At 42.1% G+C, this 25,695-nt stretch overlaps 1 protein-coding gene across 1 annotated transcript in view; it reads left to right on the forward strand.

Moving 5' to 3' along the window:
- ZNF516 (zinc finger protein 516) overlaps positions 1 to 24,160 on the forward strand; it is a 102,052-nt gene extending 77,892 nt beyond the window's left edge. The window contains exons 3-6 of the mRNA XM_036378891.1: positions 7,269 to 8,738; positions 13,606 to 13,710; positions 14,618 to 14,685; positions 21,190 to 24,160. Of these exons, the coding sequence (XP_036234784.1) occupies positions 7,269 to 8,738; positions 13,606 to 13,710; positions 14,618 to 14,685; positions 21,190 to 21,249 (1,703 nt within the window). The 3' untranslated portion in view covers positions 21,250 to 24,160. The remainder of the gene's footprint in view (positions 1 to 7,268; positions 8,739 to 13,605; positions 13,711 to 14,617; positions 14,686 to 21,189) is intronic.
- The last annotated feature ends 1,535 nt before the right edge of the window (positions 24,161 to 25,695 follow it).

A 25,695-nucleotide genomic window follows, 5' to 3' on the forward strand; every position in this document is an offset into this window, starting at 1 on the left:
TCATATTGGAAACACAAAAAGCAAAAATCACAGATTGAGATGAGCAATTTACTGGAAACAGAAACGAGATAAAAAACCAAACAGAAACAATATTAATAATAAGAGGTATTAGACAAAGAAACGATTTACACTGAAAAAAAAAAAGAAACCAGCAACAAACAAATACAGCACTTTTCTGGTCTCCAGGTTTCTCCCTTCTCCTAAGCACTGAGAGAGTGTCCCTTTCCCCTCCACCCAGCAAGGACCTGAGGTGGTATCAAATAACGAATAACATTAAGGTCCTGGCCATGCCGCCTCCCAGGTTTTACAAAAAATTAACCCTGTCCCGGCCAAAACCAGGACAGTGCCTAAAAAAGTTAAATTTTTTTCACCAGATAATTGTTTTTCCACTCTGGGCCCAATTCCATCCTTTCCTTCCCCCCCCCACCCCACCCCAAGAAAACGAGAACAAAGCAGCAGTTCTTATCTCTCTGCTTGTGAGATCATGGGTTTTCACAGTCATCATCCTTCCCCAATAAATACTTGATAGAAACTAAAGAATTCCCATCAGGATGCTTTGCTTGAAATTACTGGCTTTGAATTTAAAAAGTCAGTGGGAAATCATTAAAATTTAGGTGTAGAAAAGGAGAATGGGGAGACAGTGCAAACTGTACCAAAGGGCTGCTACTTCTGGTTGGTAAGCCCTTGGCCTGGTTTTATTTGCTAAGGCTGTATAGGGTTGCTAGAAATGTATAGCTGATTTCGTGGAACTAACATCCCAACAACTAGCCACAACAAAAAATACTCTAAAGTAATAAGAAAAAAAGCAGTGTAATATAAACCAGAAGCATCTTGCTCATGACCAGTTGAAGGCAGGGCTTCTTGGGGCACCTGAGACTTGCTTTCCATGTGCTCCTGGGCTGTGGTGTGGGACAGCATTACTCTCTTTCCCCCCCCTGTGTAGCTGAAGGGAAACCTCTGTGGGACGGGGTGTGCTGTCTGACTGACAAACCATCTGTGTCAGCCAGCATCAAGAGCTGTGCTGGGCTTCTGCCCTGTTAAAAACCTCAAACCTCAGCCAAAACCACTCACCGTCAATTCTAAAATTCATTGGAGAGAAAGCACGGATATTAGATAAATGTGGTGCTGAGTGCCCCAGTCTAGTCCTTGATCTTTCTCTAAATTGTTGGGGAGCTCATGTAGGAGCCCCTCAAAACATCTAACAGCGTGTAAAGCAAGAGGAGTGTTGCAGATGAGAAGCTGTATCTCCTACCAAAACAGCATAACTTTATTTTCCCAGTGTGTCATTGTGGCACATGGCCTTGTGCTGTAAGAAAACCTAAGAGGGTTTGTAGGAGTTGGCTCTCACCTCATGCCCACGTTGCCACCACGTGGGATCCTCTGAGTGGCAAAACTGGATCGGAAAGCAGGGAAAGTGGTGGGCAGTGTGTGGAGTATAAAAACTTGACCCACAGGCAGCTAGAACAGGGGGCATGGCTCTGCCAAGACAAATCCTCCTCTGAAAAACAGGCACTAGGTCTCTTTGAACAGCTGAGCTAGGTTCACAGGATAAACCTGCTGCTAAGGAGTGTAATGGGCTCACTGTTGAATGCTCCAAGAGTGCTTTCTTAAGCTAAGTGTGTCTGGAATGAATATGAAAGGAAGGCATATAGTTTTTTGGCATATGTCTGTGCAGCAGTTACAGTGTGTGGATGCTGGCTAATGTGGGGTTTTGCTTTGCTGTGCTGAGAGAGCAAAGGGGAGGTGTAACTCATGCTTTCTGCCTCCCCATGAAAAAGATGGATTTTTATGTGTTGATAGTCCATGTTTTTGTCCATGCAGGTTTTACAGTCCAAGTGGTGTTTCGCCTCTTCCCTTGGCATTTATTCCTCAAGCTGCAAATATGTAATCTTGTTTTTATTTCTGTATTTCTGTTAATCATGAGTTTTTCTGCGTGCAAGTGTATCTGATTGTTGTTGATAGACTCCAGTGCTCAGGATGACATAATTCTTCTGGAGCTTGAGCTCCTGGGGAGGCTGCAGACATTGGCCTGTCACCCTTCTGTCTTCCCTCAGCTATGTGCGGAAACTCTTTGTCTTTATTTTCTGGGGGGGGGTGGGGGGGTATTCTTCTGTGGCAGTTCTCTGAACTCCTTCTGACTTACCTGTATTTGCAGATCTGCACAGATATTCTAGGGGCATGGACTGTTTTTGTTGAACCTTCCTTTCACAGAATAAAAAACCTGAATTTTCTGTGGCAAAACTGCTTTTTGCCTTTTTTCCCTTGCTGGATCCCACTGTATTGTGCTTACTATGGGCTTTTCCATAGTGTCCATTATTATGGTGTGTATATATTTATATAGATTTTTTTATATATGTTTTTCATATATTTTCTATATTCAAAACCCAGTGTGACCTGCATGGCCATTGTGTCTTCTTCAGAGGGATAGGGTTTTTTTTGTTTTTATAATGTATGCTTTATCTCTGAAAACTAAGCTGAAGAACTTCATCTAGTACACTCATATTTAAGTTTGCTGTCTATTGTAACATCAGTTATCTTCAACATTGCTTCTTCCCAGATTTTGCCTTCCCACTGCATGGATTTTTTTGGATCATTTCCCTTCACTTGTCTTAGCCTGCTTTTCTTCCCCAGAATGAATCTCATTTGATTATTTTCAGACTGCATTTCTATTCTCTCTGAGTCCCTGTGCATTATTTCCTTGTCCCCATTATTTTTGCAGCTCCTCCAAATGTGATATTTCCTAGAGATTTAAGTTAGCATGCTGTCTAGAATCTCTTCTGGAACATTAAAGAAAATACCAAGTGAAATAGGACCTAATACAGGTCTTTGCAATATTGCACTTTCTTCCCATGTTATCCTTTGCTTTTATCATGATTTATTTGCAGTCAGTTTTCAAATCAAGCCACAGTATTCATCTCAAAGTGCAAATCACTATCAAATGTTTTCTGAAAATCAAACACACCACATCTGCTCCTTTTCCTTAGACTCCTAGTGCTGTAACACTAGCCAGAAAAGGGACCAATTTCTAGCCAGTTCTGCTCTTCTGAATAGAAATCACGATTTTATTGTCCTCAGCCTTGTAGCCTGGTTTACTTTATAGGAAGCTTCATGAATTAAAACAGCTGTGCAGCCCATTCTGAAGTTCTGTTTTGTGGAGCAACAGTGCTGGGAAGAAAACAAGTGGAGTTTATGCATGTGAGGGGGAGAAAGAGAGGACAGGGATATATGTGTGTGGGGAGAAGGGGAGTTGCTTTTATCTCTGTGTGTGAGTAACTGGGTGAGGGCATTAGGTGTATTTCTGAGGAACTGCTCAAATCCCCAAATATACTTGTGTATTTCTAGACCACGGTTTTCATATAGTTCAGTGTTTTGCACTCTCCTGCTTTGCTTTCCCTGTGGTCTGTGATGCTGTTGATACTTGAAGCTGCAGTGAAAGAGGTGGTGGCATCAGCAGCCACCTCTTACTTAGGTGCCTTGGAAAACTCCTCTGCTTTAACTGTTGCCCAGGTATCTGTGATACAGAAAAACTGGAACACTTCTCCTGTAGTAAAAGGACCTTTCTTACTCTAAAGTACAACAGATAAAAACAGCTGTTTGGGGTAAGAAACAAAGGAATTGAGACAAAATATAAGCAGATGATGGAGACTGCAGGATAAAAGCGAGAGCATGCTTAGCCAAGAACTCTTTCAATGGGGAGTATGAGTTATAGTCCCTGGAGATCAAGCAGAAGGCATCTCATTCATGGCTTTTTGCTTTGACCTGGCCATAATAAAATTTCAAAAGTTTCTGGTGACAGTAATGCTTGCACTGAACAATATTTTATACCAATGATTTAAAAGGGTTATTAGTACCCCTTTTCAGCTGGGGCAAGTAGCTGGGAGCAGGCAGAAATAAATTTAATACATTTTTCTAAAAAGACTTTACGTATATTTTTGAGTATGCTTCCCATCTTTCCATGCTCTTGCCTGCATCCCCTCTTCCACCTGGCTTTTGTTACCTGCTCACAGCCTGGCCTGGACCACCTGCCATGATGGGAAGGATGGCATGAGGCAGTCTGGGTGTTGAGATCTGTCGTGTTGGATCCCTGGTGGAGGGCAGGATGGGACTAGGGAAGAACGTAGGCGGTGCTTTGTACTGAGGAGGAAGTCTGAGTTGGCCTGCAGGTGAAAATTTTTCTGTCCAAATCTTGGGAAGTAGGGTATGGATGTGGGGTTTTTGTTTGGGGTTTTGTTTGTTCATTAATTTTTTGTTGCTGTTTTGTCTTTTTTTTTTTTTAGTTCAGTTTAAAAGAAAGGCAGTTAGCACAAATACAGCTATTGAACCTCCTGATCTAAGCTTTACAATTATTCCTCGTACGTTCATTACTGTTCTTGTGAGACATCAGAGGAATTGAGTCTAGCAAGACACTATGAAGAGGTGTTAGAAGCTTATGGTTGTGTTTTGTCATAGCCTTATAAATTTTCATCTAATGCACTGACAGCATTGGGGCAACTGCAGGCTTATACACCTCAGAACTGTTTTCATCATTTTCCTGCTCTGTGTTACATTTTCCACCTGAAAAAATCCTTTCTTCATAGATGGATACACTAGGAAATAGGGCAGAAAGGCCTGCATCCACCTCAAAATTTGCAGTCCCAGGCTTTATGGGGGGCACATGGGACTGTGGGCTGTCTCCCTGCTTTCTCCTCCTCCTCCCCTCTGCAATAATCCGTGGTTCTCTGGGCTTTATATAAGTCTGACCCGGCTAGTTCGGACCTGCGTGGACTGAAGATAAAAGACGAGGAGCGCTCTTCCACCACGTGGGGACGAGTGTCCTGTTTATTGGCTTGTGATGGGACACTGCTGGCCGCAGTGCCCACCCAGGTGGCAAAAGAGGCCGAACCTTTACCTGCAGTGGGGTTTTATCCCCCAGGGGAAAGGCGGTGGGGAAAGAGGACCGTGGCCAATGGGATAACACTGGGGCGGGGCGAGGGGAGGGGTATCCATGGGGCAGACCACCAGGTGTGTAGGAAGGAGTGCATGGGGAGAAACCATGTGATGAGGAAGGGGGAATAATCTACATGACATACCACACTCAGTACAAAATTCCTGTTACCCAGTGCAGAACAACTACTAAATAAACTATTTAGTGCAATACAACACCCCTCCCCAGGTGCTAACCTAAACTGAACAGTCCAGACCTAAAGACCAAGCCTAGACCTGAGATGTGCCACCTCCCACAGTCTGACCTTGTCCTCCTTGCTGAAAGAGCTTTGTACATAGATTTTGACCAAGCAAAAAAGTATGCAGGAATGTCTGTGGTACTCAGAGCAACCTGGGAGTTACAGATACCATACTGCTGATGCCCCCCTTCATCACAGCTGCAGAGGTGGACCAAGAGCCTCCCAGCTGTGGAGTCCCTGGAATGGGGCTGGCAGTGGTCTCCCACCTCCCTCCTCTGCCCAGTACAGCCAGCAGGTCAGTTCTCTCTCCACTGAGTACTGCTGCAACCAAAGGATTTGTTTTTGCTTTGCTTTATTATTTACTAAAATGATCAAAGCAGCCACTCCTTATGATCATAAAGAGAAGCCTTAAAATCTTATTTAAGAGCACAAGTATTTTGAGCTTTGACAGATATACTTTGAAAACAACACAGATGTGCAGTGTCAGATTTCACTGCTGCATGCAGTGTCTTTGTTTCAAACTGTAAATTTGGCTAGTGGTGCTGGGCATGTGCTTTCCCAAAACCTTGTCGCCTGCAACACGGGAAAAACAAGTTTCTGGGTTGTGGGGATTTTTTCCCCCTGCCTATACTCCCTTGGAGAGTTCGAAAGGAAAATGATCTTTGCAGAGTGAGCATTCAGCCCTGCGAGGCTGCAAACCTATGGGTTATTTTTAACCTAATTACCTCGAATTAAACAAAAGCTTAAGAATGTTTTTGCTTGAATTGAAGGTGAGGATAAGTAGACTTTATGTGCAGAGCAGCTCCAGCCAACAGCGTGGCTCTTCCACTGCGGAATAATGCCCGTGGCAGTGCCCTGCACTAACGAACAGCACTTGCTTCTCTGAAGGGCTGGCTTTTCTGAGCTGATGTGAGAGGATATGCAGCTCTAGAGCAGTTCACTCCTTTCCCCTTCTCACCCCTCCTATGGATATGTGATCACTTTGGACTGGTGACGTTTTAGATGGAGCATAGTCTCCTTATACTTGCCTGGCAGTGGCTCATTAACTGCGTGTTAATTGAAACTGAAAGTTTGTCAGATGATTCAGTTCAGTTACATGCTAAATGGATTCAGTGCAGTAAGCATTACTGCTGTGGTGAAAATCTCTGTGGAATTGATCTGTGAACTGATTTAAAGGGATTCATTGGCTTCATCAGTGGTTCTCAGAGGTCAGCATTGGGAGAGCAGGCAGCTGTAGCCACACTCCCAGCAAAACAACTCCTACTCTTTCACCCTAAACAGTTTTAATTACTGGCCAGTATGCTCCCTTTCCAGGACATATGTTAGGTGGATAAATTTACTCTGGAGAAGCGAAAATGAGGAAAATTAAAAGTGCGTTCTGAATTCTGTAATCTAAATGGCTGAAATGTTGGGTTCTTATCTTCCCATGGATTGAGCCATTACAAAGTTTTTCTAAATTTGACTCAAACATAAATGTATGTTATAAAGAAAAAAAATATTAAAGAAACCAGAAGAAAAATACCTACTTTAAACTAAAGGACAGAAAATTCAAAATTTACATCCTCTATAACTCATCTTTTATACTTGGCCACTGCAAAAGTCTCCCTTAAGTGGGCAATTCATTCTGTATGCTATACCTGCTTATATGGTTGGTTTCTGTGCAGAGCCAATTTTTATTGCTGAGTTATAAACCCTTTGAAAATAGGGGCTTGTAATGGAAGCACTGACAGACCTTTAACTAGGTCAGTTTTATCTGGCTCCATTATCTTTGCTTTTGTTAAAGCATTAAATGGTTGCAGATTTGTTTATTTTTCTCGCAGTCCCAGAATTTTAACATGGGTATGTTATTGAATTGTTTTTTCTTCAAAATGTCATGAACACCCAGTACTAGAGAGCTTATCCAGACTACACAATCATCTTTAAAAGTAAATTGAACTGTTGTGTCTTATTTCAAGATTTTCTTGCTCATACAGGACATTTGGTCTGTAGCACATCATTACTATAGTAATGCCAAAGTTTGTCTCTTCTAATCTTGAATTCTTCTTCGTCTTTTAGGCTCCTTTCTGCATAAAATGACAATGATGTTTTTTTGTTTCTCCCATTCAGATGGAAAGCCATACCACTGCAACTTCCCCGAAGAGGAAACCCCAATGATAACATCTCAGTTGGATGAGCTCCCAAAGCTGGGAGGCTGCAACGCCAGAGAGAATGAAGCCAGGGAATCTAAACCAGAGATTCCTGCTCTGGTCTCAGCACTGGAGAGTGTCATCAAGGAACCCTTTTCAAAATACCATGGTTCTGCAGACATAAAGATGCCAGTATTTCATCACAGCCAAGGGCTTCCTTGCTCCAGTCACATTGCTAGCTTTGCTTCTGGTATGGGCCAGACATCTTTAGACATGGTCATGGACTTGAAAACGTCACTTGAAGTGCAGGCTAGTCGTGCTAGAGAAAATTTGCTAGACTTGCACAGGGAGCATCCTCTGATAGAAAAAGGTGCTGAAGCTCTAGAGGTAGCTCCACTTGATTTGAGTGAAAAATCAACAAGGGATAATTCATGCAATAAATATCTGAATACATCCTTGCAGGCTGCTTTAATTGTCTACCCGTGTCCTTTCTGCAGTCACAAGACCTACTACCCTGAAGTCCTGTGGATGCACAAAAGAATTTTGCACAGAATCAGCTGTAACTCGATGCTACCCCCGTGGGTACAACAAAACGGATTCAAGAGTATTAAAACCAACCTGGTCTTTCTGGCGAGGAGTGGGCGCACCGGCCCCCCTCCTGTTCTCGGTGGGAAGGAATGCCAGCCTTTGCCCATTGCCAGATTTACACGTACTCAAGTGCCAAGTGCGTTGCCAGGTTCCAAACCCAGCTCCCATTCTGTTGGGATGGCTGCAAAGTCTGGGAGTACGCATCCGTCAAAGGACAGTCATGCACTCGGCCACTGTGCTTCACGTGTGTCAGGCCTGGATGGGTACAGACAGCCCAAGTTAAACCATTCCCAGGAGCAGTACAGCATAACAGCACAACAAAAAAGCAAATACGAAGCAAATTCCAAACTCCCACAAGTGGGAACCTACGGCAGAAGTGTAACACCTACTCAAACAGTCATATCCAGGTCTAGCACACAGCCCACCAACAGTAAGCAAGTGGAAAAGTATGTGGTTCCCCAAGGGAGTACTGGTTTTGCCTCTCCAGGTAAGCACTGTGCATCCGACTCCATGAAGGCCAAATACACCCCCCCGCTGCAGTACCATTCCCTGTGTAAGAGTGAGCAGTACCCTAAACACGAAGAGCCGTCCGTGCCTCAGAGGGAGCCTCACGTCAAGGCTGGAAATGAGATGAGGACATTGGCAAACTGCACAGCGGTAGCACGAGCCAGTCCAGTGCTGCAGCCTCAGCCTGGTGCCGTGGGAGTTCCTCCGGCTTTACACTCCAGCAAACAGGATCTGGGATCAGATGGGCATGAGAAACATTTGGACATTTTAAATATCTTTAAAACATACATTCCAAAGGACCTTGCTTCACTGTACCAAACCTGTGGTGCCAACAGCCCTGTCCTAGATCACACAGGTAAGATTTTAACAAGCCCTTGCATTGCTGAGGATGTAGCTTGTTTGTTCCTTCTTTGTTCAGAACCATGACATGCTGTTTCCCAGTTTTTTCCCTCTCTGCCTTTAACAGTTAGGATTACAAGTTCACTGTTTTTATCATTGCTGGATAGGCTTGAATAGGTTTGTTTACTGCTCTCTTAACATTGCAGCATCCCCCCTTGTGCACTGTGTGACATTTCTGTCGCAGGTTAAATGTATCTGGTTCCACCTGGAGTACTGCTGTTCCTTTGTCCTCTTGCTTCAAGCAGACTAGAGTTACACAGATGTGCTGTCACAGGAAGATCCCCCTGATATGCTGGTGCTGGCACACATCATCATCTTTTTGCTTCAGGCAAAATAAACATCCTCTGGGGCTTATCTGTGATGTTATTTTGGAGGTTTTGTTCAATTTTGTCTGCAAACAAGTCTTCCAACAACACAGAGGGATAATCGCTTGTCAGTGTCCTTTGTCTTTCTTGACAAAAGTCTTGAGATCTTCCTTGTCCATATCAAAGGCTACTAAGTATTTTTCAAATTAGTCTTTTGATCTTTTTTTTATAATTATAATTAAAAAGAGGTAGAGCTGAACATGTGCATGCTAATTCACATAAGCAGAAAAATCAGTTGTGCAATAGCCAGTTTAAAAGTTCGGGGACTAAAAAAGTTCAACGGCCATATGAATAAAACACACCTACGTATTTGCATTTGAAACCATACTCTTCTGATGATCTGCCAGAATTAGTTTGTCTCAGTAGAAACTGAAAATCACACTGATTGTTTACCCATGAGATGTGTGTGTGTCTGTAGGGGAGGAGAATTGGGGCCCTAGTCTCACCTCTTACCACTTGTAAACTGTGCTACTTTTTATACCCTTCTTCTCTTTGTAGAAGTCATGCAAATGAACTCGTCATGAAAATAGCACACATTCTGGGGCCGTGTTCTAGTGTCCTCCCTTGACATAATACACTCTGTTTTGTCAAAAGCATGTGTGAAATGGATCTTCTGCAACTAGTACAAAATCCAGGACCCTTGGAAGGTGGTAGTATTAAGGACAGCTGTGGTCTGGTGCCCAGAAGGTGTGTGCAAGTTGAGGCAAGGAAGGAGCCCAGAGTGTTAAGTTAGGTCTTGGTGGAAGGGCCTTTTGGAGGAGACAGGAGGGCAGAACCTGCCTGACATAGGCCACGAGTAAGTTGCACCTTTCATCCACCTCCATTGTCAGTTCTGCTCAGTTACTCCAAAGGTGGTGCTGCGTAGGGACCTGTTACTTATCAAGCAGATCATTTCACAGGAGCTCAGGGCCTGCATGATGATTGCAACCAACATCAGGCTCCTGGGTTTTGTTAAGGAAGCAGACATTCTTAGTGTCTGAAACTACAGTTTCAGTGTTCCTCAGGGGTTTTTTTGTCCAATCGGCTTTGCTTTCGCCATCCCAGTGGGTTGTTGTCTAAAGGTCCTCCCTGCCCACTTTCTGTTCGAAGTACCAGTTAATTGTACCACGCTCAACTTGGGGTACCTTCGCGTGGGTGCCCTCATGATGTTATTTAATAGTACACTGTGTCAGCCTGCTCAGAGAAATCTTACTGATCCAGTGAGCTCCCAGCCACGTTAGGAGGGATAAGGGAAAAACAGTAAAAAGCTAGGAAATAGAAGATGACTAAGTGAAGGCAAGGACCAGAAAATTCATGATGACTTTCAGAACAAAGTAAAATAGGGGCAGGGTTTTTAAAGAGGTCTCTGTTTACCTGCCTTTTAAAAGAGGGATTTTATTGCCAAAATGTTTTTGCTGGGCAGTGATTTCTAGAGACGCTTTAACTGGAAGTTATTTAGTGCCCATCTCTGCTTTGAAACCTCTTCTTTCATTCCAAGTGTTTTACAGCAATCAAGTTTTCAGAATTTGAAACATCTTTTTTTTTAAATGTAGCTTGTCTTGGTTTTATATACAACTTCCAGGTTGCTGATGTTTCTCCAAACCAATTGGCATGACGGCTGTTTTTCATAGCACTCAAATAAAAAGCTGCTTGAGGCAAAGGAACGAGATCCTACCAACTGCAAACAGAGGAGGGTAATTGAACTTCATCTGAAATAACATATGGCTCTAGATAGGCTGAGTCCTCTGAGTCAGTATGCATCATCCCATTTAGCTTTAATACTGTAATGTGAATATGGCAATTATGACATAAAGGACATCGAAAAATCTGGATTATGTATGCTATTTGTCATGTTTTTTCCCCTCAGTTGCATATTCTCAATAGACTTTCCTTGGGGTTTTTGGTATATGATGTCATCTTGGATCACACTAGATTATTTTAGTGTGTGGTAGTACAGTGTTCAACTTCCTTTTGAGTGGCTGCATTTGTTTTTGGGATCCTTTCTTTGATGTTTGTGTTTGTTCCAGTGTGTCCTTGGAAGAGAGTTGTTGTGTGTACTGCTGTGATACAGCTGCACACATGAAGCTTGCTGTGCTAGGCTAGGTTTGTTTCACACTTCCAAGTCTTCTGAAATGCCTGTGGAGAGAATCTCACTGTTACATTTAATAGAGGTTATTTATTTTATTCATGCCATTTATATATTAGGAAAGGGTGGGTTATGGCATCAGATGCACTCTTCAGGGCTCCTTTGAGACCAGCTTTGAGCATGGATTTCAGAGGAGCTCCCATTCACACAGTGGTGTTCCTTTACCTGAATTATCGAACACCTATGACCTGTAGTCATCCACCCCCTTTTGTTCACCTAGAGGATAACCTGAGTGATGACTCACGCCCATGGCTCAAACTTCTGAACTATCAAAAGCCTTCTGGTGCTACCTGGGAAATGCAACAATGGCAAATACACCTGGAAGCAATCCATTTTTTTCCACCTGCTTATTGAATAACTCCCATAAAGTGAGTGTTAGGGAGGGGCTAGGTGGAAGTCTTAGCCCACTCATCCTTGGTGTTTGTACATTGGTTTACAAACAGCATGCTAAACCTTCCCTCATGGGTAGGAGAGGTGCTTCCATGAAGGCTGGTGGATCAGATTGGTGATGGCTGCTGAGATAAGTGTATTCCCCTTCAACAGAAGAAAACGTGGGTTACAGAGGAATTAAATGTCTTTACAGAGGTGTCAGAACCATGACCTGAGGAACCCAGCTCTCCTGGGCCTCACAAAGCTGCTCTGCCAGTCCCTGCCTGTCCAGCAGTCAGCCTGGCACTCCTGCAAAGGCCACAGCTGGTTTGTCCACACACTTCCCTCAGCTTTGCTTTCCAGCTTGCAGCTACAGTTCTGTGCAGTGAGGGGAGAAATGCTCGTAACAGCTCAGAAATCCGCATTTAATCCTGCCTTCCTTACAAGGCAAACCTGTCCCATTACCGTTCAGTAAGGTTCTCATTGGTGTTTAGAACACCAACGTGATTTTTTTAAATTTTTTTTGATGGGTTGTTTTTTCCCTAGGGTTTTGTTTGTTTGTTTGTTTGTTTGGGTTTTTTTTTTTGTGTGTGTACCTGATCTGGATTTTTCCCCAAATCATGATCTTTTATTTGACAATCAGAAACTTAATTTTGTGAGTGAGTATTCAGGTGCATTGTGCAGACTGTGCTGCCATCTGCAGGAGGTGCTATTATAAAAGAAGAAAACAGTCCGTGAGTGGGGTGTTTGTTTGGAGGTTTTTTTGCAGCAAGAGATTTCTTTGCAGTATATGGTCTGGTGAAAACCATCCCAGGATGCTTGGCGTCATACCGGCAGAGTAAATGGCAGCTGTCTTCTTCTCCATTCATTTTCAGGTGCAGCATCCATATTTTGGATTAATCTTGTGGCATCTTGCAGTTGATTTTTCATTGTGTGGAGGGTTTTTGTTGCCATTTTTTGGTCTCAATTTTATTCTTTTTAAATTCTGTGACTGGGAGGAGGGGGGGAATATGAAAGAAAAGCTGAAACTTCACTTCTGTTGACATCCCTCTTGAATTTCTTTAAAAGCCAAAGTATTCCAGTGGCAAATAGAAACATCAACTCTTTTCTTCCAAAGAGGGTGTTTTACCAAAATAGAAAAGATGATGTTCAAACATTTTTTTAAAATAATAAAAAAGCCCAATAAAAGTCAAATGTGTCTTTTTTGATCAGCAGCAAAAAGACAAAGACCAGCCCTTTAAGTCAGATGCTGTAAACTGACCTTTGGAGAAAAAGGAGAGGTTTGAGCGGTTTTCCACAAATGCTAATGGCCTAGAAAACATGTTTACCCAGGGCTGGGGGAAGGCTGCTGTGCTGCTACCAGCTCAAAATGTCCGGAATGACACTTTCATTCACAGATGTCTTTCGTCTGTGCCTCAGAGGTCCGGGGTCAGAGCAGCACCGGCAGGCAGGTAGGCAGGGGCGAAAGGTTTGATCAGTCTGCGATGGCTGCGCTCGCTCTGCATTTGTCTCTGAGGTATTGCCGCCTGGGGGGGACAGTCGGGCTCTGGTCCTACTCACTTCCTATTATCCATGTGACTTGTCTCCGCCACGCTGGAGTCACTTTGATTTGCCTGATGTACTGCTTGACAAAGCTGGGTGATGGCTGAGAAGTGGATCCAGCTGCTCTGAAAAGCGCACACCTGACATGCCAGTCCTGGTGCGGGCACATCATGGGGAGCATTTTTTAATTCAATGTAATTTATGCATTCTTGCAGTCCTGTGTGTGCCTGGCCTGTCAGCCAGTGCCTAGATGAAGGCTGACAGTTGTCATCCAGGGCCTGAAGGTAGCCTCACATAATGACACATTAGACATACTAATGATGTTTTCTTCTGGCATAATGTTTTCTTCTCAACTTTCCTCTCTCCTCTCCCCCCCCCCACTCCCGCTCCCCCCCCCTTCCCTCCCTCTCTCCTGACTACAGGGATGCTCAGGACACAAACACGCCAAGGAGACTGTGTCTGCAGAGAATGTGGAAAATGCTTTACCCAACCCAGCCACCTCAGGACTCATCAGAGGTCCCACACAGGTATCTTTTCACACTCGCTATTGCTTTCTCCATTTCCCACTTGCCTGCTTTCAGATTCAGCTAACAAAATGCCAAGAATTGTATTTCACGTACCATGTTAGCCTAAGTAATTCCCGTACCTAAATCTAATAGACATTTTTTTTATTTTTATGACTGTTGTTCTTGTTCTCCAAATACTGCTTACCTGATCCCTGGCCGAACTCCATAAAATTGCAATGCATTTAAGATAAGTCTGTTTGCAAGTGTTTTATTTTAATTAGAGAGTAGGGTACTCAGAAATGAATATGCTAATGAATTCTGTTGCCACCAGCACAAATTGAAATCAAAGTACCCCTTTCAGCACAACATAAGGCTTTGTTTTGCCTCATCGTTGCTGTTGACAGGAACATTTTTGTGGAAAACGAGATTTTCCTTCAGACTGGTCAGCCCTAAAATGGGAAATCCCTGCCAGCCTTTTTTAACCTGCCACAGTCTGTGGTTCAGGCTGGAGGACACTGAAGCCACCAGTGTCGTGAGCCCTCCTGAGCATTGCATGAGACAGTGAGAGTAGCAGGTTCCTCCTCAAAAGTGTGAATGATGCATACATAAGCCAGTCTGATGCAAAATGACAGAAGCCAAATGGTAAGTAATGCAAGAAGAGGGTCCCTTTACACATACACTGATAATTAATGTTGTCAGTGATTGCTTTCTTCAGCGCTGAAGTCTGAATTAAAAAGGGCAGTGGCCCTAGGCTGCCATTAGCACACTCTCTTACAGTAAGTGTTACGGTAAATTGGTATTTTCCGGCCACAGGCTAGGAGCTGGTGTCTTTTTTTGAATGTGGTTAATCTGTAATGGTCTCAAATAATGTACACACACTAACGAAGCTTGAATGTTCATCTGTTAACAAGCCCCCTTGTTCCCACAGTGGTGTTCGAGTCTAATGGACTCCGAGGTACTGAAGTTCACACCACCTCCGCAGATGCCCCAAAACAAGTATGTTTTACAATTAATTGGGTGTTTGGTTTTTAATGTGGTAGCTGGGAAAAAATTGCACAGTGATACTCATCACTAAAGCACTGACTGTTTTATAACGTATATAAATAATAATGGTATTGCTTAATTTTTAGCTCTTAAATTTTTAAAACATTTTATCAGAATCTGATGTATAGAGAGTCAGTTAATTTTAAAGCAGGTAGTTAGTGTTTAAATAAACATGTTACTGGCTTACTTGGGGACTGGATGGGATGGGTAACTCTGTGATGTGCACTGACGTGTAATAGTGAGATAGCACATAAAGGATTCCTGGGAATTTGCTTGTACAATTAACACATTTTCTGCTGCAACAAGACAACTAACGTTTAGTCTGTATTTTTCTGAAGAGTATTTGCACCCTGATACCCAGTATCTGACTTTGAAAAGCTCTCACCCACCAGTTTCCATGGACTCTGCTAGTGTGCTTTCCTGTTTCTAGTATACAGTTTCCTGTCTTAACAAACACTTCTCAGAGCTCTGAATTATACCTGACAAAGCTGTTACATAGAAAATCATTAAACTGAAAAATCATTAAACTGAAACACAACTTGTTTTGTGTATCTTACGTTGGAGAATAGTGTCATAACCTGTACCTTTCCATTCCATTTGCAGCTTGGCAGGTTTGTTTCAGAGCACATGGGCACTTCTCATGGGCACTTCCCTTCCATTGTGAAACTGCTTCCAGCATCACTCACTTTTCCTTTCATCCTCATTCTTAGTTTAATTTTCACTATAGCAGCCCCTGTCATCCTGTCTCTTACTAAACTGTCGCAGATGTTTTTAGCCATGCTTAGAGAATGCATCTCATACTACCCCCAACATCATGAAATTCAGGAATTGGTTTCTACTTGTTGAGTAAACATTCTTACTGGGCACCACTGCACTGCCTAGTTCATGTGCTGCACCCTTCATGAGGACTCTTGGCACCTCCTCTGTGGCCTTGCATCTTTCTGGCCCAAAGGCTGCATGGAGAACCCAGCCTCTGTCGCAGGAGTGTCTGGATTGACACCAAGCCATAGGAGTGACCAGCAATTCTCATAAAGTTTCCAAGATGGCATAGCACCTCAGTTGTTGTTGTGGGCAATGTTTGCTATGCTTTTGTGGGACAGTAGCTGCAAAGTTATGTTGCAGTGTCCCCCTTATGATGGTTATCTGATAAAACTGTGCAAGGACACAACTTTGAGTAACAGAGACATAGATGCAGTCAGTGTAACAGAGTGAAACACTGCAGCTCTGCCAACTCACTCAGCTAGTCTTTGGTTCTCATCAGTTTAGTAACACAGATTTAGTAAACCGAAGCATCTTGTAAAACGCTCTTTCATCTTTTCATGCTCATGGTTTTCTCTCCTCATGTGTAGTTGAGATCACATTCTGAAGGCATCTGGGCTTTCTTCTAGAAGACAATATAAGGTCAAAGTTGGAAATACATTTCCAAAAAATTCTGGAATGGCTGTATATATCCAAAAAGAAATGTGGCATCTCAGACCACACCTGGGCTCTCTTTGTAATTTGGGTTATATTACTGCACAATTGATTGACTCGTAATCTTGTCTTTGTAAACTATTGTCATGCCAGAATTTATTGACTAACTTCTTCCATGGCGAAGGTGGCTTGCTCTCTCTATCTGCCAGTCTGCCTTCGAAGCATTTGATGAAATTACAGCATCTCTCAGTACAGCAGAGCACTGAGTAGGGGTTAGCTTCTCCAATGGCTTCATCTCGTGCCAGTCAGTATTTCTTCCACAGAAGATGCGGTGTCATCACTCCTGCAGGAGATTGTTCCCTTTCTTTTGTCTTGTTTGCTCCTCTGTACCAGCCTTTGTCTCAATTTGTCAGCGTCTGTGTCGGGGGAGTTATTCAGTTGTCTGCCGTTTCGCTGGCTCTCATGGCAGGCAGGCATTGTGCTGCCCCAGCAGACTCCACCTGCACAGTCCCTGGGCGTTACAGAGGGAATGCTCTCATTTCCACAGGCAGCTGTGGGGGCCTTTAGAAGCACAGAAATGAGCTCTCAGTGAGAACGGTGCCTGCAGCATTCCGTTAACATTACCATTTCCCACTTCAGACGTTGTCACTCCATGTCTTCATTTCATTTCTTAATTGGGGACAGATATATTCATGAGAGTTTAGGGTGTAAAGTCAGTTCAAGTTACAGAAGTGCCGTGCACATGCTCCGAGCAAGAAACAATAGTTACCTATATGGTAGTTTGAGAAGGGAAGAGGGGGCTTTTTTGATGTCAAGTGGAAATGATTCACTTTACATAATGTTTCCACCTCACAGGTAAAATATCTTCCCCTGAGTAGTCTGCTAAAGAATAAAAATATTAACATTAGTATTTCACGGTTCCGCCATTCCCTTCTGTAGTCAGCCAGATCAACTCTAAAGGTTTCCTTCAGGAAACAATGTTAGGTAGGGCTTTTAAAATCTCCCAGCATGGTAGCTTACAGCAGTGCTACGTTGAATAGCAGTTTTATCACAGAATAATTCTAATTCTGCGTTAAAAATAGGTCCTACAGCCAGGCTTTTTCAAAAATGAACCAGCTAAATCTATATTTAGGTGTCTAAATAAGATCCCTGTTTTAAGGGTAGTGAATCACCAACAGGAGGTGCAGGTGTTCAGCATCTGTGAAAAGGAGGTTACCTATAGGTATGTGTAAAAAAAAGATCAAACACACAGTTTTGCTACTATTAGCACTGGGCTATGTTTCATGCTTTATTATCAGCACCAATGAAATATAAATGAAATGTAGGAAATAAGATGTTCATTCATAACATTATTTATTGTGGTTTCTTATTTCTACCTGAATGCTTTAAACAAAAAACCCAACCAAATGACATTTTTACATAAAATTAATTTCCCATGAACTTTGGAATATTTCCTACTCTTCCTAAAGGACAAAAAATGCTCATTACATACCCCAAGTCAATACAATCTGTGCTAAGTCACATAGATTCTCTTGAAAAGCTGCCATATTAAACATATTGAATATTCTGAATATTTTTATAAATGCTAAATATCACAGTATTATAATTAAACTTGCTTATCCACAATGAATATGTATCTTAATTTGGAATACTCTTAAGCAACATCCAGAGAGACGATTTAGCAGGCATGGATTCGGGGAGTACAGTCCCATTGCATGTACATGGCAAGACAAAAGCTGGCTCCCCTTCAGAAGGGGCCCTGCAACCACGTGTGTGTCTCAAAGCAAGGCTCTCCTAAAGCGTGGGGTCATTTCAGAGGCACTGCCTGATGCTGCAGCCAGAAGCCCAATTCCCAGAGGTACAGGAGTCAGTCTGGAGCCTGCTTTTTCACCGTGGTGACAGCAGTGGTGGCAGTTTCTAATGCGTACGCTGTGCGTTTTGACTTCTTCTGCGTTTTTAAAGCCGTATAAAAAACTGGCCCGCTTTAGGAATGTAGTTTATGCTCTATCAGTGTCAATCAATACTCTCTAAAAATTTTAAGGGATAAGAAATAGGGTTTTCAAAAGGCCTGATTTCCTGGTTAGCAATGAGGGAGAGCGCTCTCTAATTGAGTGCATATGTACGTGAACCATATTTGCAGCACTGGAGGCAGAGACACCAAGTTCTCCATCTTCTGTGTGAGTGAAACAAGGAAAACCCCCAAAACTCCAACCTGTGTCCTCTCCAGAAAAATCAGTTCTTATTTACAGAAAATCAATTAGAAGCTGCAGCCCAGGGAAAAAATCCAAACTGTTTTTGGATATCCTGAAATCTCTGGCTGAAGCTTTCCCCATGCCAGAAGGCTGTGATTGGCCTTTTTTGTGAAACAGCTCTGGACACCCCAGTTTTTGGGCCTCATTCACTGAAAAGACAGGTGTGCAGTAGGTCCTGTACCTACTGTGTGACCCTTCATTAACAGGTTCATAAACCTTTATTTTCTCCACTATAAGTATTTAAAAATATTTCTTGCAGCATTCAGTACTTGAAATCATGTAAATATGGATAGCCCGAGCTTGGGGGATAGAAAGATGGGAAAGAGCCATCAAGAAAACACTATATACATGTCTATATGTGTGTTGTAAAGGAGCTCAGGGGAAAAGATGGGGACATCTGTTACCTGTAATGTTTTTATAGTCCAGCAACACTATGGCTGTGCTTGTCCTAAAGCAACTTTACAGAGAAAGGGAAGAGGCAAAAAAACATAACCCAGATTAAAAAGTTATTTAAACTATTGGTTTCTGAGTTTGGCTGGTTTGGGTTTTCTTGCACTCAAAATTCTCGTACTGTCTGTGAGAAGTCCTATTTATGACATTTGTTCATATGAAATGTCTTGCCTCAGTTCCTTGCAGAGTTTCTTCCAAAGATCATGATTAATAGTTCAGTCCTCATTATTGCAAATGTTATTTTTAAATAGTTATTCTGAGAACAAGAATTCCATTAATCAAAATAATAGATAATGAACAAATAAATGGCAACCTAATTTGTCTCGTTCATACATATGGAGATTATAATGCAAACAATCAAGGAACCATGGAGGCTGCTGTACTGGCATCTGAGTAATATGCATGTGCTGTACGTCTGTTACTTCATGAGCATTAGAGACAGGATTTGGAGCTCTAGTTCTTGTCCCAACACTTGTCCCCTTGCTAGCAAACTGCAGTGGTATCTGTGCTCCTTGCAGTTTACTTCAGTGTCACGCAGTGATCTGTCTCCAGCATATTAACATGCACACACACTGGGTTTTTCCTGTTAACTGGGAAAAAGCCCTGGAAGTTGCTATGAGAGCAGCTTTTGCTATGGAAGCTGTAGGTTTCATGTAAAGATCTGCTGCTTTTCACTGAAAGTGAAGAAAGCCTAGTTTTTAAAATGGAAAAAAAATTTATTTCAGGAACAATTCAATCCAGCTCTGTATCAGCTGTTTCAAAATGTGACCCTACCTTGGGAGGGTGTGAGTACAGGTGGGTGAGCTCCTGGGTGATTTTGGCACACGTGAAGCTCAGGTTCTGTTCGCCAGTGAAACTGGGAGCACAGCTGTGCCTGAGGGACCCAGCCACACAGCATCTCCAGCCCCTCTGCGCTGTCCTTGCAGGTGAAGGGAGGTTGGATTGTCCTTCTCCTGGATCCCTTGTGCTGTGTGGTCCATGACATGCAGGGCACGCCTTCACCACCTCACAGGCCATCCATCCCAGAAGAGGGCCCCTAATTAGACCCCTTTTCCAGCTTCTGCCCAGGGAGAGTGGGGCAAGGGGCCTGCCATCCCTCCCTTTCCCTTCCCTCCCACCTCCCCAGCCCTGTGAAGCTCTGCTGTGCTCCCCTGTGTATGTGGAGCCGGTTTGATGCGAGGCGTTCCAGTGATGAATGCCTCCTCCTGGAATTGTGGCTGTGTCTCTCAGGCATGATGCAGCCGCGCAAAAATGTAAAGCATCTTTCTTAGTTTACTGCGGGAAATTCAGCATCCAACTAAGGAAGTTTTATCACATCTCTCATTCAGTTACTGTTTCCTACATTTCAAATATACTGCAGTCTGTACAGCAGCTTTTTTTTTCTTTAATTTTGTTGCAAATCTTTCCGACTTAAAACCAAACTTTGACTGGTAAATGTCATGAATCTCGGGCCAGGTTTAATTAGGAATTTTCTAAATCTATTAACAAAAGAGATGCACTTAATACATTATGTCAACCAGAGCTGGGCTTTCTTTAGCTATTTCGAGGGCTGCCATAGGCACAGCTTGAAACTTGCTTGGATTTTACATGGGTGCTGTATTTTATGTTGCATTAATTTAAAATGGTCTGTTTCACTTCATCAAGACTTTAGCTTAAGGATAATGCATTTATGTAAGATTAATCTTGCCATGTTGTTTTAGGATCAGGATTGTAAACTGCATTGTTCCGACAGTGATGTTCTAAATGTCATTTTAAAGCTTTTCTTGGGAGCTGCAGGCTCCCACTTATTCATGATGTTATCTTTATTTTACTTGATTTTAGAATATCCCTGCTTTTTTTTTTCAAAGTGGTAATTATTCATGAAAATTGTCTAAGAAAATAAAAGGAAGATGACAAGGGGGGAAAAAAGCCGCCTTAGCATTTGACAGACCTGCACAAGAATTCAGTTTTTCTTCATTTAGCTGCCTCTGTGCCCTCAAACTTCAGCCTTTTTAAAACACTGATCTAGTTGTGAATCCCTTTTGGCTAGTACATAATTTCCACTTTTTGGAGGCCACTTTTTTCCCTTCTTTTTCTCAGCCTTCTCTGAGCTGCTCCGCCAGGTCCTGTTACTTCTTGTTCTAGTCCATCTTTATGTGGGACTTTATATGGGCCTGAACATGCTTTGCTTTTGGTGGAGATGCTTTAAAAAAAACAAACCCTACAGTGTTCTCACGTGGTTGGTCAAGATGAAAGTACATGATGCTAATAAAGGGTAACGAATGCCGGCAGAACTTGCCGGAGGGTCGTGCCTGGGAGCAGGGCTGAGAATGAGCTTTTCCCCGTGTTGTCCTTCTTGCAGGGCAGAGACCACGGCAGCGCAGAGCTCACCCACATGCTGCATCTCCGGAAGGGAACCTAGATCCCGGGTGGAGGAGCCCCGGCAGCCCCCGCGCTCCAGAGCATCCCCTGCCAGCCAGGGCCGCACCCGGAGCGGCTGCGCCGGGCTGGGAGCAGGCTCTGCCAGGAGGGGGGTGCCCCCGTGCTGTTAATCATCCTTAAACAAATGAAGATGCTACACAAGATATATATAAATTGACGTACTAATCAGTCCCATGGTTCCTTATTTCCTTTATAATAAACAGCGGAGTTGGCAAGCACTGTGGCGGCACAAGGCATCTATATTAATCAAGAGAAGTTTGAGACACTGGAAAAATTAAACTTTATGTGATTTGGACAGCATGAAGAAGTTAAGCACTGTAACAAAAACCTCCCTGATGCTCACAATGACTATTTGATACATTTGAAAAACAGCAGTGGATTCGAGGGCTGGAGAAGTATTAATTAATGAAACTGCCACTGCCTGTCATGCTGAAAAGCAAATTAAAAAAAGCAAAACAACAACAGTGAAAGGAAGAATGGGGGGTGCAGGGAAAACGTGGCATTCGGTGCTGAGAAACCAATGCTTGATGAAGGATTAAAGGGACTAAAGAGAAAGACCATCATTCTGCAATGGTTTGTTTCATTACAGTTTGGGGACCACTTGCATTTCTAGTGCTCTCGCTCTTGACTGCGCACCATTAATAGTATGTGAATATGGAAATTGAAACACTTCCCGAGAAAAGCTTCTATTCTGCTTTGGAAAAGAAAAGCTAGTTGAACACTAAGAAAAAAAACAGGCTTCTGTGTTTTACTCTCAGGACCTTTTTTTTGTAACAGGGCTACTTTCTTCAACCTGGTCACAAAGGAAGTCTTCACTTAATGAAAAAATAAAAAGGAGAAAATAAACATTCAGCTGTCTAACACCGCTGATCTGTCTGTTTGGAAGAGAAAAGGTGTCACTGAATGGATTCAGGCAGCCCTGGGGCCATGAGGTGCTCTCTGCTCCTGCCTTTGGTTCAGCAGACCAGCTGCTGCTCCTCCTTGGGCCCACCGATGTTCTGGAAAGAAGACGAACTTCTTTTGTGGTGGCAGGTTTATGTTCATATAAATGTGTCATGTCTTGTACTTGGTGATCACTGGTGGTGTTAGAAAAAAAAAAAAGAAAAAAAAAAGCTTTATATACCTCTTCTACAGTAACTCTTTAACTGCAAGTTTTCAAGGTGGGGTTGTGGCACATAACAGGTTGTTAAACCATGCAGTGAAAGCAATTAAAAATGTATTCCACAGATATAAATATTTTCTTTTCTTATTGCTGTGACACTATGTGTGATGGTAATATTTCTGAAAGTTTCAGATTTTGCACATATAATTTTATGCATTATCAAAAGTTACTGCTGCCTTGAAAGAAAATGTTCTGTGAAAATTTTTGCAAAAGCTTTACTAGTTTGTTTGTTTTTTTTAAATTGTAACATTTTGTAAAGGCAGGAAATGGAGTTAAAAAAACAACTAGCATGCTAAATATATTTTTCAAAAAAGCAATAATTTTACATGTACAGAAATGATGCTAACCTTTAATACAGGTGAGACCACAGTTTACTTAATACAGTAATGGAATAGTGCTGTTTTTGTAGAATGGGCTTCTGACAAAAGATTTGTTAAAAAAAAAAAAAGTAGAAAAAAACTTTAAAACGTGATCTTTCTGTTCTAACAGTTCTGTTCTAACAGGTGAGCGGGGGGGGTTGCTTTTTAAAAAAAATCTAGTCAGCAATTTGGGCTGGATACTACTTGTTACTTGTTTTGAATTACTTGACAGTTTTTGTTACTTTGCAACACTTGCAACAATGCAAATTAACTTTCTTACTTACTTTTTTTAAACTAGATTTTCCTTATGCTATTACATGAGATGTAAACCAGAGTTCTCTGTAAGTCCCGGTGTAGTTAGGAATGTCTGTGCAAGTACTTAAAAGTGATTGTAATTAACTGTTCTGTGAAGTTATTTTGAGGGAGGTCGCATAGACACATTCCATTGTACACCCAAAAAAAAAAAAAAAAGAAAAAAAGAAAAGAAAAAGTTAAATATTTTGCTGTGTTGCTTAATGATTATCATTTTGGGTTTGCACTAGCTTTCTCTTTGTTTTTGATTTTTTTTTTTAATTTCTTTTTTTTTTATTTTGTTGCTTTTCTGAGTCATTTTTCATGAGAGAAAGTAATGGTGACAGTTCAGGAATGCAAAAAAGCTAGTTGCTTAACCTGTTTGTTTGTGGTTTAGTTATTAAAAACTCTTCTATACCCAAAATGGCACAAAAGTGTAGTGTACATTTGTAAATTCTCTCTTTTTCTAAATTGTATTTTTTGGCAAGCTGAACTAGAAAATCTGAGTTAATATTTAGAGCCAAAATCTTCTTTCTGGAATTTTCTTTCCTAATTCTTGCCAGAGAAGCTAGTGCTGTCACTGCCATTGCCAGGGTACTAATCAGCAAAGTTTACAATCATAATTTAGCTTCATGAAGAACAACAGTAGGGAAAATCAGTTTAAATAATTATATGCTGTGTATGGCACAGAAGTGAGATTTTCACTTAATTAAACAAGAAATAAGAGTGGGTGGGGGAGAACCAACCTTAAGGACCATCTGGTTTTGAAAGTGAATCCCACGATTTCTGGGGGTTTTTTCTTTATCATTGTATTGTATTGATTTGTTATTTTAGTTAGACCATAGTATTTAAAATGAGTTGTGTTCTTATTTATTTAGTCAAATGGGCTTTGATCAGCTCTTTTAAGCAACGTGATAAGTTTTATTGGCATGACACACTCCTGTAAAGCCCTTTTATGACTGTTACAGGGACTTTCTACTACCTCTACCAATCTACTGTTTCTTCTTCTTAACAGGTTTTTATGGTGTTGCAAGTCTAATGTAACTTAGACAATAAAGGGTTTGATTATCTACACTGCAGATTCTCAGTGTATCTGCCATCTCTCTCTCTCTCTCTCTCTCTCTCTCCCCCCCTCTCTCTCTGGTTTGTGTGTGGTTTATTCTAGCTAGAGTGTAGGACATCTCTTTTATTATAGCTGAAGTGAAAGACCACCAGAGTATTTTTGTATCCTGAATGTTGTACACTGACCAAAAGTCCAGCTTGGAGAAACTTTATCCACAGGGCTAATCAGCTACATTGCCACCATGCTGCATTCTTGAAATTCCTTCTGTCAGAAATGCTGTGTATAAATGGGTGCATTCTACAAAAAGTTAAGCCAGATGGAAAGCCAAGAGAGTTTTCAGGTTTGTTTTTTAAAACCTCTTAAAAGTCCTTAGTGATAAATCTTAGCATAAATTGCTGCCTCTGTCCTATCAAAGACTGAGCTTTAATGAAAACAACTGAGTGTTATCCTTTAGAAAACAGCATATACTGGTAGGTGCAAAAAGTGGTTTGCTGTTGACTGCAGGATACAAATTTCTCACTAGGGGGATTTCCAGGCACTGATATCCTGCAGGTTTCATGGAAATCCCTGTAAATGCGTTGCTTTGGGAAACTTTGTGGTGTTGTTTAGCCTACTAGAGGCATCAGAGCGTGTGTGATGTTTAGAGCCAACAAAACAACAAAATCCTGTTACTCTAGTGGGAGTGCATCCCTCCTGTTTATTCCTCCTCACACCTGTAGAGTTTCTGACCAGGCCTGTGCTTGGTTTTGTTCTTCCTTGCCATATTCCCATGCTGGGCTACCTCAAGTGTATCTCAGCAGCTCCACCAGCACTGCTGGAATTCATTGACGTAGGTGGGGATTTGTCCTTGAATAACTGATCTGTCACAAGGCCTGGAACAAAGCAAGAGGTAACTTCTTAATTAGATTCTTAATACTTAAAATACGTTGGATTACTGGGGGGAAGGTTGCATTTTATGACAAGTCAAATTTCCCAGCCTCCCTGCAAGCCACTATTTTTAAGCCAGCAGTTCTGTGCAAAGCACCAAAATGCAGAGTCTTCTCCACCTGTGCTCTCTCCTTTCTCTTCTGCTGTTTTTGATGACCCCACACTTCAGGGCAGTCCAATGTTCAGAGACAGAGCCCAAGTGGATTCACTGAGAGCTCACAGGTAAGGAACACCAGCCACTCCCACTGCTTAGAGGGTAACACAAATGAAATGGAGTTTGTTGATACATAAAAAACGTTTCACTTCAGTTTTATTATGAATGATGAAATCATTCTTTCTGGAGCAGCAAGTGGTGTAAAGTAGTTGAAGATAATTGAAAGCATAGACATGGTCCCCTATTAGTTGCTTTCCATGGGACTCTGGGAATGCTGGCATTTTCAAGAGGGACTGTACCCATGTGATGACATCATTAGCTATCTCCAAGTATAGAGTAGCTGTTACAGAGATGCTTTTGCTTGGTTTTTTTGTTTTGTTTTGGGTTTTTTGGTTTGGTTTTTTTTTATGGGTTTATTGATACTGCATTTGGGAGGAAGAAAACCATAACCACCCCAAAACACTAGAAGA

Source organism: Molothrus ater, chromosome 1 (assembly GCF_012460135.2).
Source record: "Molothrus ater isolate BHLD 08-10-18 breed brown headed cowbird chromosome 1, BPBGC_Mater_1.1, whole genome shotgun sequence".
NCBI lineage: Eukaryota > Metazoa > Chordata > Aves > Passeriformes > Icteridae > Molothrus > Molothrus ater.